At 29.7% G+C, this 18,160-nt stretch overlaps 1 protein-coding gene across 2 annotated transcripts; it reads right to left on the reverse strand.

Annotated features, from left to right (window-relative positions):
• Positions 1–9,701: 9,701 nt before the first annotated feature.
• On the reverse strand, positions 9,702–17,570 carry LOC113521686 (proton-coupled folate transporter-like). Of its 2 annotated transcripts, none has more exons than XR_008253444.1 (5): positions 16,232–17,570; positions 14,602–14,703; positions 13,681–13,902; positions 10,798–10,950; positions 9,702–9,978 (listed from the first exon to the last, which is right to left on the reverse strand). XR_008253444.1 is itself a non-coding variant. In XM_026907306.3 (5 exons), exons 1-5 carry the CDS (start codon positions 17,199–17,201, stop codon positions 9,879–9,881), a joined length of 1,551 nt encoding a protein of 516 aa, XP_026763107.2. In that variant the 5' UTR covers positions 17,202–17,569; the 3' UTR covers positions 9,702–9,878. The 2 variants fall into 2 exon arrangements, 1 of the variants encoding a protein (XP_026763107.2); XM_026907306.3 differs by having other exon boundaries at positions 10,798–10,954; positions 16,232–17,569.
• Between the last annotated feature and the right edge of the window lie 590 nt (positions 17,571–18,160).

An 18,160-nucleotide genomic window follows, 5' to 3' on the forward strand; every position in this document is an offset into this window, starting at 1 on the left:
AGAATTAGCTTACCGCTCTTGTTTTCAACAATGAGATGTATTTTTCAATCTGTAATCCTATGGGACCTGATATTGCGCTCTTTTAGTTAATTTACATTTTTACTCGGACTTCATTCGCGTAAAATTTGTACTTTGTATTAGTTTATATCCACCTATAAAAACTGCATGCAACTGCTTACAATGCAGCTAATTGGTTTTATTTGCAAATTTGTCATTCTATACACTTTAAAGATAAAGTATTACCTTTCGTTATTTATAACAAATTATTATTTCTTTATTTATATTAAATTGTATTGTATTGTAGATAAACAAATAAAAAAGATTTTTTAAAGAACCAAAAACCTTTCAACAATCGATATATAAAACATTATTCTTACGAATATCAAAATGATAAGCATTCCGTAGACCCACGTTTTTTATTTTCTGGTTATTGTATTCACATCAAATCTAACCCTCTTCTTGTCACCATTTCTTCCCTTGTCATAAGAATAAATCATATCAACAAAGAAATATTTTTAAATATATAGTAAAATGGAATATGTAGCTCAGTTTTGTATATCAGGGAGGGGGTGGGAGGGAGAGAAATTTCTGGAGACCAATATCATTCCACTCTTCTTTTTAATGCGTGAGAATAGAATGGTAACTCCTCTTGCGCTATCGGTATATGCAAGATACCAGTATACCAGATGATACTTGTAAATTAGGATGAAAATCAGTTAGCCTGTCGTAACAAATTCCGCAAGAATTAACCACGATGTTTTTTAGAACCTGGTAGGGTATATATCTAGAAACGAGGCTGTTAGACACCATTACTAATAATCCCTTCCCTACATTCACCCTGGAAATTATTGATGGATCAATGGTCTCTATTTACCAGTGAGGAGTATGGCGACGAATTAGAATTAGTTTAATAGAGCGGCCGGGGTAATAATTCTGTTTTGATCAATTTAAAAAATATCATTATATTGGAAAAACCATTCTTATTATTCCTATTAAGATTTGCAGACATTTTTATCTCTAGATAGTAACATAATAAGCGTATATCGTAATAGTTAATTGCTATAATTTTTTGATGACATTAAGTATTTTAAAAATTCTAATCCTAATAATACACACGATATGACATAATGAAGAAAGGTTGTTGACCGAATTTTATTATACAACAGCATTTAAACAACCTGCTTTTATCATCAACTAAGTATGTTAGGTGACAATGACAATAATTACGGTCGACACACATACTTTTATGTGGATTAGTTTAAAACAATTGTTTTTATCATTAAGCTATTTTTTTTTATCTTGACGTCAATAAACATAGTATTTGGGATAGAGAATGATATAAGAGACGTCAATGGTCAAGAGATGGGCTCTTAAAACGTTATCAATAGCAGATCTGTAGTTGTCAACCCGTCTGCCAAGCGTGGCAACTACTAACAAAACCCCCAATAGAGCCTATGTTCAACAGTAATCAGTTAATGGCTGATATGATGATGATGATGAAGGATCGTACTTTATGCGTTCATTACTGTACTAAATTGACTATTTAAGTAATGTTGTTTTGCTTTATATTGCATTTATTTTGTTATTATATATTAAACTAAAACGTGTCTCATCAAAATTTATAACTTTGTAATCATTATATATATATATATATATATATATATATATATATATATATATATATATATATATATATATATATATATATATCTTTTTTGCATATATAAAAACCGATCGATTGTGTAATTATGCAAATGTGAAAACGATTCATGGCTTAACATAGATATATCTTGATTATGTATTGATTGTCATTCAGCTGTAAGTTTTCCAAAAAATAAATAAATTATGTTTTTTTTTATGCAACTTAGAATGGCAAAGAAGCTGACGTCTATCTGATGGATAGTGGTAACTGTCGCTTATAGGGGGGGGGGGGGAGGGATTGTTAGTAATGCGAGCTATCAGTTTCATTGCTAGCAATATAGTCTGTCAGGTCGGCCTCCACGCGGTTCCCCCTGGAAATCATTGTGACTAATTCTAATTGAATTCGTCAGGATGGGCTAGCTGGCCTACTTTCATTCTCATCGATCACCCTTCACTGTTGCTCCGCCAGCGTCTCCCGTTACCATTCCATTTTCACCCATCAAAAAAAAACCGTCGCTTATAGACATGAGCAGTACCATGGACATAACAGAGTATATTATTTCGCCCATGATACCCCCCATGCGTTGCCACTCCTAAGATTATATTATTCTTCTGTACTCTGTAAATTCACTATCATATCCCACCCTTCAAACCGAAACACAGTTATTCAAATACAACTGCTTTACGGTAGAAACACGAATGGGATAGAGGTGTCCAAGTAAACGACTTTTGTACAAAGTCTCCCTTTGGTAAAACTCATATAACAAATTTTATACTGTAAAGGTTTAAACTGTAATAATACCTAAATTGAAGTATTATATTAACATGTAATGATTATGAGTAAAGTATCAACTATTGAGAGTTGTTGTTATGGATAAACTAAAAGAGCTAACATTGTCTGTCTAAATCGAAACCTCAACAGGTAGATCTCGCCATAACTTTTAACAAATGCAAGGGTTTTTTGCATGACATAGCCGCTTGAACCGGTTATTATTAGATAGGCATTTCCTATTTCGATTTCTTCTTACCTATACCTAATTATTATAGGCAAACTGATGAATGTATTATAATTTTTTGGAACGGCAATATCACCTGCGCTGTCAGTATGATAATGAAATGAATGATTATGAAAGAAGATTATTTGATACATCGAAACAACTTCATCAAAAATGTGATAGTTTCTGGAAGAAATCACTTCTACTCAATACTTAGTTAATGAATGAATACTCAGTCCCTGACGAATTGACAAACCTAACATTTAGACATTACCTATAAGGCTGGCATAGTCACCCAAGTGTACTGAAGCCTCAACAAAGATTAGAAAAAAAAATTATATATGAAATATATATATATATATATATATATATATATATATATATATATATATATATATATATATATGTTGCAGTCAAAACTCTTAACCAGTCAAAAGTACTATTGACTAGCAAAATCATCAAAAGTACTTTTGACCGTATGCATTAGTCAATAATACTTACTACTAAAATAACAGTTAACAAGTAAGTTTGACTGCAACATATACATTAATTATATTTTGATTACATATTTTGTTATAAAACGATACCAATTATGTGTTATGTTGGTGGATTATGGCTTCTGATGGTCATAGTAATAAAGAAAACGAACAGCAAATTAATTATTCTAAAATATCTACTCACTACTGTTATCTCCAGAAGATTATAGTAATAAGTAGAAATAAAAAAAAAATTAAAACAGTACTTATAATGTTAAAAAAGAAATTACATATATAATAAAAAAAATAGTTTAACAATTCAAATCCTTTTTTATTATTTTAAATGACTGAGGATTTATTATTTTTTATTATACGATATGTTACATACAAAGAAGGACAGAACGAAACTGGCTCGTCTTTTTTATATTACATGTAACATAATTTTTTTTAAATGTACTATCTAGAATATTCAGATAGATTTAATATTATAACAACTGATTAATGTCTCATTAATCATATAATCTTAATTATATATAAGTACGTTATAATATTAAATTATAATTAATTTGAATTCCATGCCTAGTGTAATCTCTCTCATTACAGGAAGATATTAACATGTTGGTTAGATGACTTGGTATAGAGTTTAAATTTTGGTTTCCCTTTGATAGATTACTAAAAATGTACTCTAATAGCAAATTAAAATTAAAGATTCTTATAAAATTATTACTGAAAATTTTGATGGTAATAACAAAAAAGTACAAGTGCATGAAAATTTTCTAAGCAAAATGTGAAGTAGGTGCAAAAATTTTAGTGGTAGATTTATCTGATTATCTTAATATAGTGTAATATATAATATTAGATAGTAATATATTGTCGAATGTGAAAAACAGGTTAATATTTAATCAAATGTCAATTGACATTTGGCTAACAAAGATTAGACGTATTTTTTTTAATTAAAACAAAACGCGTCCTTTTTTTAGTATTGGATTTTGTTAATTTGAATTAGTAACTATATTTTTTTTATATAAATATACATGTATACATATTGCTTACAAATGCATATACACGCATTAATTAAAATGGCGATCATTTTCAGTGATTTAAAAACGCAAACATATTTAAGTGTTTACATAGATATACGAGTAAGTAAATTAATCAACAAAGATAAACATCATTACAAATCATTAGGCATTGTTTACATTAGTCTTAAATATGTATTCGTAAGAATTTTGTATCGTTTTATATTTAATTTTACATAGCTAAGAGCTTTAAATAACAATTTCAAATTCCTTTAAAATGGCGCAACGATAGCAAGAGAGTATGACGTGAATTCAGCAGCTGTTGATGGAGTGAAGTGTTCTGGGTTAAAAAAAATTAATATCTTTATTTACTATTTAATACATAATAAAAAATTGAACAATCATGTTTATCATAACATTAATTATACGTCATATCATTATTTTTCTTTTGAAGAGAGCGCCATTAAAAAGTGGAAGGTTTTTCCCTTGTTTACTTCCTTTAATGTCTTAATTCAATGAATCTAATATTAAAAAGTGCTTAATTATTATTAAAAATTGACAGATATTTTCGACTTTGCTACGCTTCTGTAAAGTTTCTGTATGAACCCTCTTTATCAAATACAATACAATATTTATAGATCATAATTTAAGCTAATACTACTTAATTTATGAATATTAAGTCAACCACCTCATATTTTCCTCAGTTAAAGTCCTTAGTTCTTGTACCTTATAACAAAATGTTAAGAAATTTTATTATCTGTAAATACGTACCTTCATAAACTGTCAATTTTATTGCCACTACTTTTATTTTTAATCAAATTTAATTACATCGCGTGTATTTTAAGCAAATAAATAAGAACATTAAACGTAAATTGTATATTTTTATTGATGTGACGAATCCAACATTTTCTCGAGACAAACTCTAAGAAAATTAATAATCATTGTAGATGATGATATAATCATCATATTTGACAGAATTATCAAACATATTGTGGGCATGTGATTAAAAGTCTGGAACCTTCTATATAAAATATTCTCATCTTTAACATAGATAATTATTTAATTAGTACTATTCTTCAATAACAGACGACAAAAAAGGGAATAATTATGATTTTGTTAGGTATTTCTAATAGAGTATAAAATTGCTGCACATCTAACATAATAACTACTAATTGTTTAGTCGGTTTTTACCAAAAAATTTTTTCTTATCTTTATTGTCATATTTCAACTGCTAACATTTTCATATCAGATCTGTGATATTCGACATGTCTTACAAAGTGACTTAAAAGTTAGAACGATAGCAATGCTTATCAGTAGTATAGGTGGTAAGGTGATTTTCTCTGCTCATCATATTGCTATCTTCATAAAAAGATAAAAAAAACGCATAATTATTCAATATAATCCAATTTTTCGTCTGGCATTATTGGCAGAGGGACAACATGGAAACCGTTGTTTGGACGGCTTCCTTAAGGAAATGGAATCGCTCTAATATTAGATATGTTGAATTTCACTTAGTCAAAATGGCGTTTACGAGAAGAGAAGTAGAACTCTCGAGTGTTTTGTTGACTTGTTTGTTATTTTATTATATTTGTTTTGAAAATATGGCATTACTATTTTCATCTCCATTCTATCCTTATATTTATTTTCTTATACTTTCGCACATATTAAAATAATTCTACAGGGTACACTTAACGCTTGATGGCATTCTCTACCAGTCAACTGTTACGCTAAACAGAGAGAGTAAATGACGGTGCATTAATTTAACAAAACGGTTTGTAAATTAAATAAATATTTTGCAAGACAACAACATTAATATATTTTAAGATAAATGAACATACAAACATATAGAATAATACAATTACAAAAATTAAACATACATAAATCAATAATTATACATAATCTTCTTATATGTGCTTAAAGCATCTTGAACCACTATATTCAGTTTGTGCTTGTATCAATCAAAATGATTCTAATTTAATATGGAGCTTCCTCTTAATATTGGCGGCATTATCTGATGCGACATATCATTATCATTCTTCCCCATACCCATGCTATATTCCTTAATTTCGCCATAAAACGAAGTCTCGCATGAATGCCATCAAGTAGATTGCTGGAAATGCTTTGTGTTGTTTTGGTATATTTAATACTTTTGTTTGTGTTGTGCACATATACTTTTACCCCGAATGCATAAAAACGTCAAACATCTCATAAACTTATTTTAACTATTGTAGTATTTTACTTTTTCATTTAAACTAATAATTCGAAGGAAATTACAGTTAAAATATCTTTTTTAACTGTAAGTTCCTTGTAAATTTATAAGAATATTAGTTTTATTAATTAGAGAGTTATTTTGTTAGCAATATAATTTAATTAGGTATGTTAAAAAACTTGCTCACTTACCACTATATAAAAACTAAAACGTTTTGCAACTCTACTTTAACTATTACAGTTTTGTCACTGTCTTTTAAAATAAGAAACTGGAGTAAGAGAAAAGAACAAAACTAATAGCTAGAATAGGTTTATAACAGATTTGACGTCTTTATAAATAAGAGGGTTTGTTATTTTATTACCACCACACAGTAGTAAAATAACGAACATTTTCATTTTCCGTCGATTTTGCCTACAAAATTCTGTCAGACGCTACAGAAAAATTAGATGCAATTTAATGAAACAAAAGGACACATTTTATTTTATGTAGTATGTATATATATCATACAAGCGGTTAACTGTTAACTGGTGAATATAGAACAACCCTCTATGGTGGGTTTTGCCAGCAGTTGTCATACTTAGCAGGCGGGTTGGGAACCGCATGTAGGCTTTGGTGATGTTTTAAGAGGGACGCTACTGTCCATCCCTCGGTCATTACGTTATCTTAGTCGCCTCTTACGAAACCTACAGGAAAGGAAGGGGTGGCCCATTCTTCGCTGGGACCACACCTTGTACACGTAAGGAGGAGTAATAGGTAATATAATGTAATAGTACAATTGGAGATTGAATGAATGAAGACGACATGTCGCATTTTCGGATATTCATTATTCTATGAGTTTATATGCAGAGGTTATGAGGTGCTGAGTGGATACTAACATAACTTATACGTACATTCGATCCCTATAACTTATAGTTGTTAGTAAGCATGCATCTTCATTTATACGTATCTGCAATTGTTTTACTCAATTGCACTATTTTAGTGTAAGGAATATATTTCTGTATTGGCTCTATTCATACATATATGGTAATCTAAATTAATATAATCATTCACTGAGCTCAAGTCAATGATTATATGAATTTTTTAACTATTATTATTATATCAACTGTTAACTGTCCACTACTGAACATAAGTCTTCCGTATAAAGGGGGGTTTTTTCAATAGTGCCACACTTGGCAGGCGTATTGGCACCACAGTTAGGTTTTGGTGATGTTTAAAGAGGGATAGATTATATGAAAAGCTAATTAAAAATGTATTCTAATTTTAGTCTATTATTATTATTTTACTTCGTTTTTTGGTACAAAATAAATCGAAAATACATCAACTACAAGACAAAATATAATGGTAGTTCCATTAACATAGATTATAAATGGACTGTGGAGACAGCGGATGATCCTCATAAATATTGTATAACGTTATAAAAGAATACATTGAATTGTATGTTACAACACACACATGTTCGTGCTTGTTAAATGAACGATTAAAACTCTTATTGTTCCCCTCAAAGAAAGATAATTCGCGGTGTACAAAGGAAAACTTTATCCTCTGTGGACAAAACGTCTCTCATTTACGCAGGTCTTTAATGAAATTAATAAACACTCATAAACTGTGTTTTATATAAAATTGTGTTATTTTGTATTAAAATTTTTCCAATTTTATGGATTTGGAACAAAAAAGAAAAGAAATGAAACTTCAATTTTCATTTATTTTTCGATTTGGACGGTAGGGAAAATATAAAATTATAATGTAAAAATTTGACGTTCATAAGCGGCTAAAATGTCCTACATGAATAAATGATTTTTGAATTTGAATTTGAATTTGAATTTGATTATATAGTTGAACACAGCATCGATTTACGTGGGTCTTGTTCACGTCAGCTTGACAGACTGAGTGAAGGTAGCAAAAGAGCGAAGATTCAGAATGTTATTAAAATATGAAAATCATATTGAAACAATTATTGAATAATTGAAAAACTTTCAAAGCAAGCCAGATTTTCGACTCGAAAACTTTTACACTTTTTTTACTTTTTACATTTTTTACACTCTATTTATTAAAATATTATCATATTTTAATATTTCTTTATTAATTTTATATTATGTAGTAAATAGTCAAGCGTCTAATCCTAAATAGGTAAAATTGGTAAAAGAAGATCCTTTCATGATATTAAACACTTATTGAGAATTGTAATATATTCCGACTTAATATTATTAATTAAAATCATCACGATTATAATCTGTACTTAGTTAATCAGAAACATTATTGACAATTGTGGTTATCTTGTTGTGTAAAAAATACCATTCATTTAGAATCCAATATAGCAGAGGGCAAGCCTACTGCTGCTATACAGATAATAATATATACCTATAAAATTATTATTATTTCAGCTGTTAATTGTCCACTGCTGGACATAAGCCTACCTTATAAGGGAAGTTATGCCAGTAGTTGCCACGCTTGGCAGGCCGGTTGACAACTACAGTTAGGTTTTTAGAGATGTTTTAAGAGGGACACTGATGCCCATCCCTCTCCCTCCCTTAGTCGCCTCTTACGACACCCACGGGAAAGGAAGGGGTGGTTCATTCTATGCCGGGGCACGCACTGCGATTTTAATTCTTAACCAACTTCTAATAAAAAGTTTTCAACAACACTATATTTATATATTATTATGTATATAATTGTATATGACAGTACTATGACAAATATAGCAGAGACTACTGCCCATGATACCCTTCATGCATTACCATTCCTGAGGACTAAGGCATTATGCCTCAGTGCTTTGTAATTTCATTGCCATATCCTATTATTGAAACCAAAACACAACCATGCAAACACAACTCCTTTACATTAGAAACACGAATGGGACAGGAGTTCCCAAGTATATGAAGTATCCAAGTATTACATGATATAAGTTTTACAAGTATATGATATAATATCTAAGACAATTCTAAACAATTTCTGACATTTTTTCTGTTATCAATAGGGTTGATTGATTTAATCCTATGTTAGTTTTGTTACTATATTATGCTGAGTATTGAAACATTGTGTTCTACAAATAAGAACCGACTTTAATTATGGCAAAACCATCTTTTTTTAATGCTTAATAATGGAATGGTGACCCCACTTGCGCTATCGGTATGCACTGGCGGGGCACCAATGAAGGATGATTGGTGAAGATGAAAAGGCAGGTCAGTTAGCTCACCGTGACGAATTCAACGATAAATTAGTCAAGATGGTTTCCAGGGGGAACCGCGTGGAGGTCTATTGATAGCAATGGTCACTAACTTCCCCATTACTAACAATCCCTTCCCCCTCCCCGGCAAAACCAGTTAGAATTATAAGGAAATAAACATAAAAAATGCAACAGAACTAAGAATCCTCCTTCTTTTTGAAATCAGTTTAAAATCTATAATTATATATTATATTATTTCAATTATGTTCTAGAATGTCGACTCTCTATCGTTAGCTGATTTTCCGTGCGAGTCCTCCACATGTTATATCTGCGCAGTTAAATATTTTGGCAAATGTCATTTAATACGGCACTAGGCTATAAAGCAGTAATATCATTTTCATAAGCATGCTTTTCTTTTATTTCCACATTTACAACGACATCCTTTTCTTCTTTTTTATATATGATGAACAGGATCCTGGAATTGGTAAAAAATCTTTTAAATTATTTATATATTATATATTTAAATATTGACTCTTTCTTTCCCGTGGGTTTCGTAAGAGGCGACTAAGGGAGGGCGAGGGATGGGTAGCAGCGCCCCTCTTAAAACATCTCTGAAGTCTAACTATGGTTGCCAAACTGCCTGTCAATTGTGGCAACTACTGGCAAAAATCCACAAGGGGCTTATGTTCAGCAGTAGACAGTTAAAGGCTGATAAGATGATGATGATTTTAAATTATAACACGGTATAATTTAAAATCTTTATAATTGAATATTACGGTTTTATCCTTGTAATGTTATTAATGGAACATACCACAATATACTAGGAATAAAGAAAAAAAAACTCAAAAAATTCTATACCACATCGTCTGTCCTGTCTTGTAAAAGTTTTTTTTTTCTATGATTTTATGGGTACCTACATATATCCATATAGACGACATTTGTACCAAGTTTAGGGAGAGAGACTCATTACCAACAATGGGTAAAATCATGGAAATTAAAGACTAATGAAATGTTAAGGAGTTATTAGCATATATTCTGTATATATAAAAAAATGGCAAACGAATCTAACGATAACGTTACCCTGTGCATGCATTAGATAGAAAGAGACAGCAACGTCCGGTATTTTGTGCTTTCACGTATTTACGCTGATGAAAACCTTTCGATGGATAGATTCGTTTGCCACATGCATAAGGGGCTGTCTAAATTAATAATCATACTATCTTTTAATTATTTTAGAAGTGTCTCTGTCGCCCCTTCGAAATAATTGTTTTTCAAATCAAGTTTCATCACTTACGCAAATATAACGAAGTCAGGAACAGTCAAAATGGCGCCCAATAGGTATATAGCTCCAGGAAACGTATTTAATGTGTTAGACCATAGCTGAGTGTAGATTGGAATAGCAACTATGGGTATAATAGCATCTATGAATCCGATGAGAGAACACATTCTACCTGAAAAAAATATTATTATTTTATTTAGAAATTATACGTCGTAATTTAATCTTTAAAAATGTTTCAATTAATTATTATTTAATTTTTGAAATATATAATAACCTATTTAATTTAATTATTAACTAATAATAAAAATAATGATTGAGCAACTAGCTTCTCAATTGATATTTTTAACAAAAAAAAAATGCATTCCTCTAATTTAAAATAATTTAAAAACGGTAAAGAGGTAACAAACACTGTATCGATTGTATGATATTATTGAAAAAACATTATTGATTGCCGCCGCAATGCAGCCTAATTAATCATTATAAAATTTGACATACACGTATTAATTATAATGGAATAGATCATTGGCTGCATTTTTAACGCATTTCAAAAGGAGGTTCTCAAATCGGTTGTATGTTTATTTTAAACTTTGTTATCTCCCCACTTTGTCAGTTGTAAACAGATTTGGATTTCTTTTTTATCTAAGAGAATATATTTATAGGTAGGTCCCATACAAATTTTATTAAAATCCGTTTATTGATTTAGTTTTTAAATCAAATTTACCGGTTTTGATGTCCGTTTTTTGTAGAATATAATATAATATATTTCGCAATAAATAAATTTCGGTCAATTAACATATAAACATAACTTGGTCACCTAAACGAAGTATGAAAAATAGGTTATTTATAAATAGAATATTATATGACATTTAAAGGTGCTTTTTAAATGTAAATAGTTATGAAGCTATAAAATTTGTTATTTACATTTTTTTATAAAAAAATAAGATGTTTGGTTATGTCGACAACTCTGAGGTCATTAGAGACCTCTTCATGATGGGTCCGGTTATTATACTTTTTATAATAACCGGTGTTGATAAAAAATATATACAATTCAAATGACCTTTTGAGTTTAGTGTGATTATCACAGTTATTTACCGTCACTATAGATTTACGTATCAACTTTATTGACTATTAATATATATTAGTACATATGAATACTCTTCATTTTACGTGTTAGTCACTTGCACTCTTATTCATAAAAACTAATTTTCCTACAAACCTATTACTAAACTATTATATATAAAAATTAAATATAAACTATTACACTGTTTTGTCACTTTCATTTCAAACTACGAATTTAGCACAAAAGAAAGAAATAAAACAGTTCAACAGATAAAATATGTTTATGAGAGGTTAGATGTTTTTATGAATTCCGGGATTATAAATACGGGATTATTATTTAAGTATTATGGATATTACGCATAATTTAATTATAATCAAATTTATGCATAATCTAATTTTCATACAGCATCCACACCGTAACATTCATATATTAAAGTATACGTATACGAAAGTGAGTTTGTTTATCTGTTACGACTTGACGACTTAATTGCTCATCCATTCGTCGTAAAATTTGGCATATAAATAGTAGAAGATATAGGCTACTTTTATATTATAATCAATCAATTTAGCTTGGACATGCGTTTGTTACATTAGTTATAACTTGTAAATAAAACATATGTACACACACACACACGCACGTACACGCACACGCACATACACACACATACACAGGACGTATATATAAAAATATAAGCGTATACATATATATATATATATATATATATATATATAAGTATGTATACGAAATACATAAAATTATAAAATGGCTACACGGAAAATCCGTTCGCTAGAACGAAAACACTAGGATAATACAGGTCAAGGGACACCAGACTATGAATATCTGTACTTAAGATTCGAACCTGGGATTTCATTAGGTTAAAGCAACGTGCAATCTCATTAGTAATAATTACATAATTATTAATTCTTCTACAAACCGGATTTTTACATGTAATATTATAGTTACTTATTTTTTACATTAAATTCTTGGATCGCAGTGTTTGTAGGTATTTATTGTAATCAACGTAATTTGGTTACATCATTGAGAATTGTTACTGTGACCTTGTATCAGAATAATCTATTGATTATGTGGGCGTTAATATTATGTGAGAAAACTATTATTTTTACTAGTTTTTGACGGTGACTTTGTTCGCGCAAAATAAAATCATATTAATTACATTACTAGTTGTTACCGTTACGGTTTTAGTTACGATCCGTGTACAAAATTTTATTAAAATCCTTACAATAGTTTTTGCGTAAAAAAATAACAGACATCATAAATCCAACTTCGCAAACTTTTATATTTAAAGTTTTTATTTCAACCTGGCAAAAGTAGTCTAATAGATTTTTTTAATAATTACTATATATAGAAAATGCTCAGAATAATACAGACGGATATGCTTATTAATACAAATCTTTGTATTTTGTTTTGAAAAACGTAGTAGTATGCAGCCGCTACACTATTAGGGTCATCAAACAGAAGTAATAAAATGATCGCATTAAGATTAAAATATTTAAAAAAAGAATATTCAGTATCAGTTTATAACTGATGGAGTAATGAGGTAAAAAAAATCCAATCAAATTAAAACTTTTTTCTGAAGGCGGTTGAAAAGAAAGACTATTTAGTATCAATGTTATGTTCGTGTTTATAATTGTAACACCTATTATTTTTCTATTTTTTTTATTAGCTTTTTTATCAGACATTCAAAGGTTGACTGGCAAAATTCCTTTTATGGGATAAGTCCGCCATTGTACTCATTCCGTTCTTAAGAGCTCTGTATCCTATAATTTAAGACTTTACTGTACAATAAAGTGTTTCAAACAAACAAAAGAAACACTTACCAATACTGTCTTGATCAACAACTTTAGTGCCCAAAGATCTAATAGCAGTCACGCCCGAGTTGCCAAATATATCAAATACCGGAGCAGCATACAGCCAAGTCTTGTTTGGTGCCAAAGCGTACACGATAGATCCCATAACTTTAGAAGCAGTCGCAATTATGCCAAGTATCGAATCATGAAATTTTAATGCTTTACTAAACAGCAACACTGCTATGGCGGTACCTGTAAATTAGAAATGTTTTTATTATTTACTATCTTTTGCTTGCTGTTTTGTACGCGTAAATTTTGGAAGAAGGAACCATGACAATCTACGCTACGTCATATCTTCGCTAATTTTGAACTGATATTATTCTTTAATTCTCTTTGTAATCCTATATTAATTTTGTAAGAACTGAATCAATTGTTTTTTGATGGACAGCTAAATTCTGTTGAACATACCTACGCTACATTTATTATTTGATGGAACAACTTAAAAAACATTTAATAGAAATTTATGTGTCTACATTAATTTTTAGATATTAGCGCTGCATGTTTTACGGTTTATAAGAGACGGGAATAAAATTTTAAATCGCATTAATTTCCATGTCCTGTAAACCATAAATTATGTATTTAGAGCTTAAAGTATATTTTAGTTTCAATTTAATGAATTATTTATTATTGAATTGATAAAAAACCATTACTCATATTCAATATTTCTAAATTAATATCATTATAAGTATATAAAATATTTAATAGCTTAAAGTATATTTTAGTTTTAATTTAATTATTTTTTATGTTTAGTTAAATAAAAAATCCTTTTTAACGATCAGTAAACACGTAGCACTACATAAATATTTCTTTCTTTTATTCAATAATTCTAAACTGAGATTAGTGTAAGTATTTAAAAAAAAAAGATGTATATATAAATAATGAAGAACTTACCGGCAGTTCCAATAAGTACTGTATAAGTTGTAAAAAGACTGAACTCTACAACTTCCATTTTATATCGAATCAAGGTATAGTAATAGAATACATTTCCTTCACCTGAAAATACACCATGGTTATGATTATAATAATTAATTAAAAAAGATTATTTTAAGAATAAAAACACACAGCAGACCTGTCAAACAAACATCTATAAACATTACCAGAGGAAGACTTTGTACAAAAGTCGTTTGCTTGGACACCTCTGTCCCATTCGTGTTTATACAGTGAAGCAGTTGTGTTTGCATGGCTGTGTTTCAATTTGAAGGGTGGGATATGGCAGTGAATTTACAGGATACAGAGGAATAATACCTAAGTCCTCAGAATTTTGACACTTGGGGAGTGTCATAGGCGAAACAGTATACTCTGTTATGTCTATGGTACTGCTCATGTCTATAGGCGACAATATGACTATGAAATATCTCATCATGTGTTTATGATTGATTTTTTTTTGCGAGACAAAATGTAGTTATTAATGTTATTCTGTTAGTAAAAACACCAGATGCAAGACGGGATTTTATGATTAATTTATCTAATTTTAAGACTCTTGTATCTAGTTCTGATTTATTAGAATTGGTCAATCGAATCATGAAGTACAACTAAACCTTTGTAGAATATAGAAAAAATACGCACGCATTACATTTTAATTAACGTATTATGAGATCAATAAACTTTATCGTTGTTACTGTTTTAACTTTATATTACTTTAATGAATTTTATTTATAATCAAAGTTAAAATAAAAAATCAAACACAAGTTCACAATTTCTATCAGACATCAAGGGTTAATTAGAAGAAATTACTTTTATGGAATAAGACTGCCACTGTACTCATTCTGTTTTTAAAAATGCTATGTCGTATAGTTCGTATACTTTACTGTATAATAAACATTATAATTAAATATAATACGTTCTATTTGAATAAAAAAAAAACCGAATGTTGTAAAATTACAAATTATTGTGTATCTATTTACTATACCTATAATAATTTGTAGTGTTTGATAACAATATTTCTATTTTATAAAACTTTTATTTCGATCATCAATACTTGTACGTAATGCCTGTTGAACTAATATATAATTCAAGATATAACATAACTCAAATATGGCTGTCATCTGGCTGTACTAAAGGAAAAAAAAAACAAAATCTACACCCTTAATAATGCCAATATAATTCAATATTTACTTATAAATTTTAAAACGCAGTTTTCATTATGTCGAAATATATGTTAGTTTAAATAAGAGTATAAAATATTCGGTTGATCGTTTTTGACGATTTGTTCAGCTATCTATTTAACTTAATGATCCAAGGTAATTTTAGAAGGAAACTACTTGACCCACGCAAAACTCGTTTCCTCTCGTGCAGTTGGGAATTTCCAAGAACCACTTTCATGCCTACTTCACACTAGGACTTTATATTTATAGGATTTATAGTTTCAGACAAGTTCTGACAAAAAGATGGGAAAAGCGTATTGCGACGAGTTACTGATATTTCGCTTTTATTTTGTGGTGTATTATGCAATATTTATGGTGGTTATAGGTAAACAAAATGTTTAATACAAAAATTCTGAATATTAGTAGTAATACATTACCTACAACAGGGCCCATTATTAGAATATGTGCCCAAATTACAAGCAATATCCGTAGAAGTACTTTTCCTCGTGACAAAACAATCAAAGATAAAGTAGCCCACAAATTTCTTGGATGTATAAAATTCAATACTTTCTCCACAAACGTTCCCTCTTGATGTACTGGTTTCACATCGTGTATACGAAAGAATGTGTAAAGGAACCCAAAAGCATACATAGCTAGTACGAGTCCAAATACCCCAAAGTATCCCAATTCTTCAGTCAGTATTCCACCTATTGATGATCCTATAGGAAGACCGAGAGTAGCTATAACAGCCATACAACCCATTCGAAATGTACGTGATTCAGGTGTTGTTACATCTGCTAAGTAGCTAAAACATCCTGCAAGAGCAATAGAATATCCTCCAGTAAATGATGAAGTAATGACATCTATTACACCTGTTACCCATAAGGGCCATTCAGTGAAATAGTGTGTCGCTAACAGCAATCCAACAGTTGATAACATTTCACCAAAGATGGGTATAAGCATCAAATATTTCCTATTCCCAGTTCTGTCACTCCATGCACCGATGTTCAGCATTAAAATTGCAGGAATAAACTTTTGCAGAGGTTCTTTCCATGTCAATATATCGGCTGCAATTTGTGTAGTATGACTTAAAGCTAGTTCAGTTACATTATCATTTGTTTCCCCTGATTGTATTAAATCACAAATAGTTTGATTATATGCTAAATCTGTACGACACGCTTTCTCCGTATTAAACTTTTGAACAGCTAGATATGTTATCGAAAGTGGTATTATGTAGCATATCAAATATGGTTCCACTGTGAAATAATTCCTAAAAATTTTAAATCTGTCAGCAAAACTTAATTTTTCTTTTTCCTTTGGTTTATTTACACCATTGAATCCCACATCACTGTCTTTAACTGTTTGAAGTTCAACGCCACTATTCGATTTTTCTCCTATTTTTTCCATGTTTAAAACACACAAAAATTTAACACTGCGAATTATTCATTGCTTGATAACACAAAATACGACTGATCACCATAACGAATAACATCGAATGCGTTTAAACTTTATTATAAAACTTGTTTTGTTGAAAAATACACTAACATCTCGTGTGATGCGTTATACGAGTATTATGAATGATTCCGAACACGTATAGACACTGCAGTATAAACTACATATATGTCTTGAAGTAAACTGCAATGTTATTTATTTTTTCTAAAGGTAAAATTTTATATTAGTAGATAATGATCGTGATCTGCACTACGGATAAATATTTTTTTCTTTTATATTACTTTGCGTAAACATGTTGGAAAGGTGCACACATAAAAGCATTCGATATCATAGTGTATTACATATAAAAGTAAATAACCTGTTTACCATAGAGTAAAATCGTTTCAAATCAGTATACAAATTAAATCAAAACTGGTCACTCTTTATATAACGACACGTATACATGTATACACCTATGTATTTTAATTCCGTGTAATATAAATAATAGTGCTTAAGAAATAATAGTTCCCAATTCAAAATGAAAAAAAAAATCCACCTCATTTTGGGAATTTTTGATCGAATTAGGTACTTGCAACACTAAAAAATGGCGCGTTTTGTTCTTTGTTTCGTTTATTAAGTAAACAATATTTTTTTCTACTTGAATTTTAATCCGTTTTTGCACTCGATGCGTCATCTTGAAGAAAATTATTACTTCTGCTCAAAGATAAATCTTTGAGCATAATGACAATAATCTAAGAGCAAAGAATCCTAAAGGATTCCTTGTTCTTAGCTTCTACTTAATGAAACGAGAAGAGCCGATCTCGAACGAGGATGAGCTGATGTCATTATTGACATTATCAGTAAAAAAGATATAATTTTAAAGGTCATATTTATTACATCCGACTTAGTAGAGTTTAGTTTAATTATGACTGACT

This window comes from Galleria mellonella, unplaced genomic scaffold, assembly GCF_026898425.1.
Source record: "Galleria mellonella isolate WM207_F2 unplaced genomic scaffold, CSIRO_AGI_GalMel_v1 utg63, whole genome shotgun sequence".
NCBI classification, from domain to species: Eukaryota; Metazoa; Arthropoda; class Insecta; order Lepidoptera; family Pyralidae; genus Galleria; species Galleria mellonella.

What these genes read in the sequence shown, in the direction of transcription:
- LOC113521686 (XM_026907306.3), bottom strand. Translation starts at nt 17,201, where the DNA reads ATGGAAAAAATAGGAGAAAAATCGAATAGTGGCGTTGAACTTCAAACA. An exon ending in AGTACTTATTGGAACTGCCG is followed by an intron (nt 13,903 to 14,601) that starts GTAAGTTCTTCA and finishes TCTAATTTACAG; the next exon opens with GTACCGCCATAGCAGTGTTG. An exon ending in TGTTGATCAAGACAGTATTG is followed by an intron (nt 10,955 to 13,680) that starts GTAAGTGTTTCT and finishes TATTTTTTTCAG; the next exon opens with GTAGAATGTGTTCTCTCATC.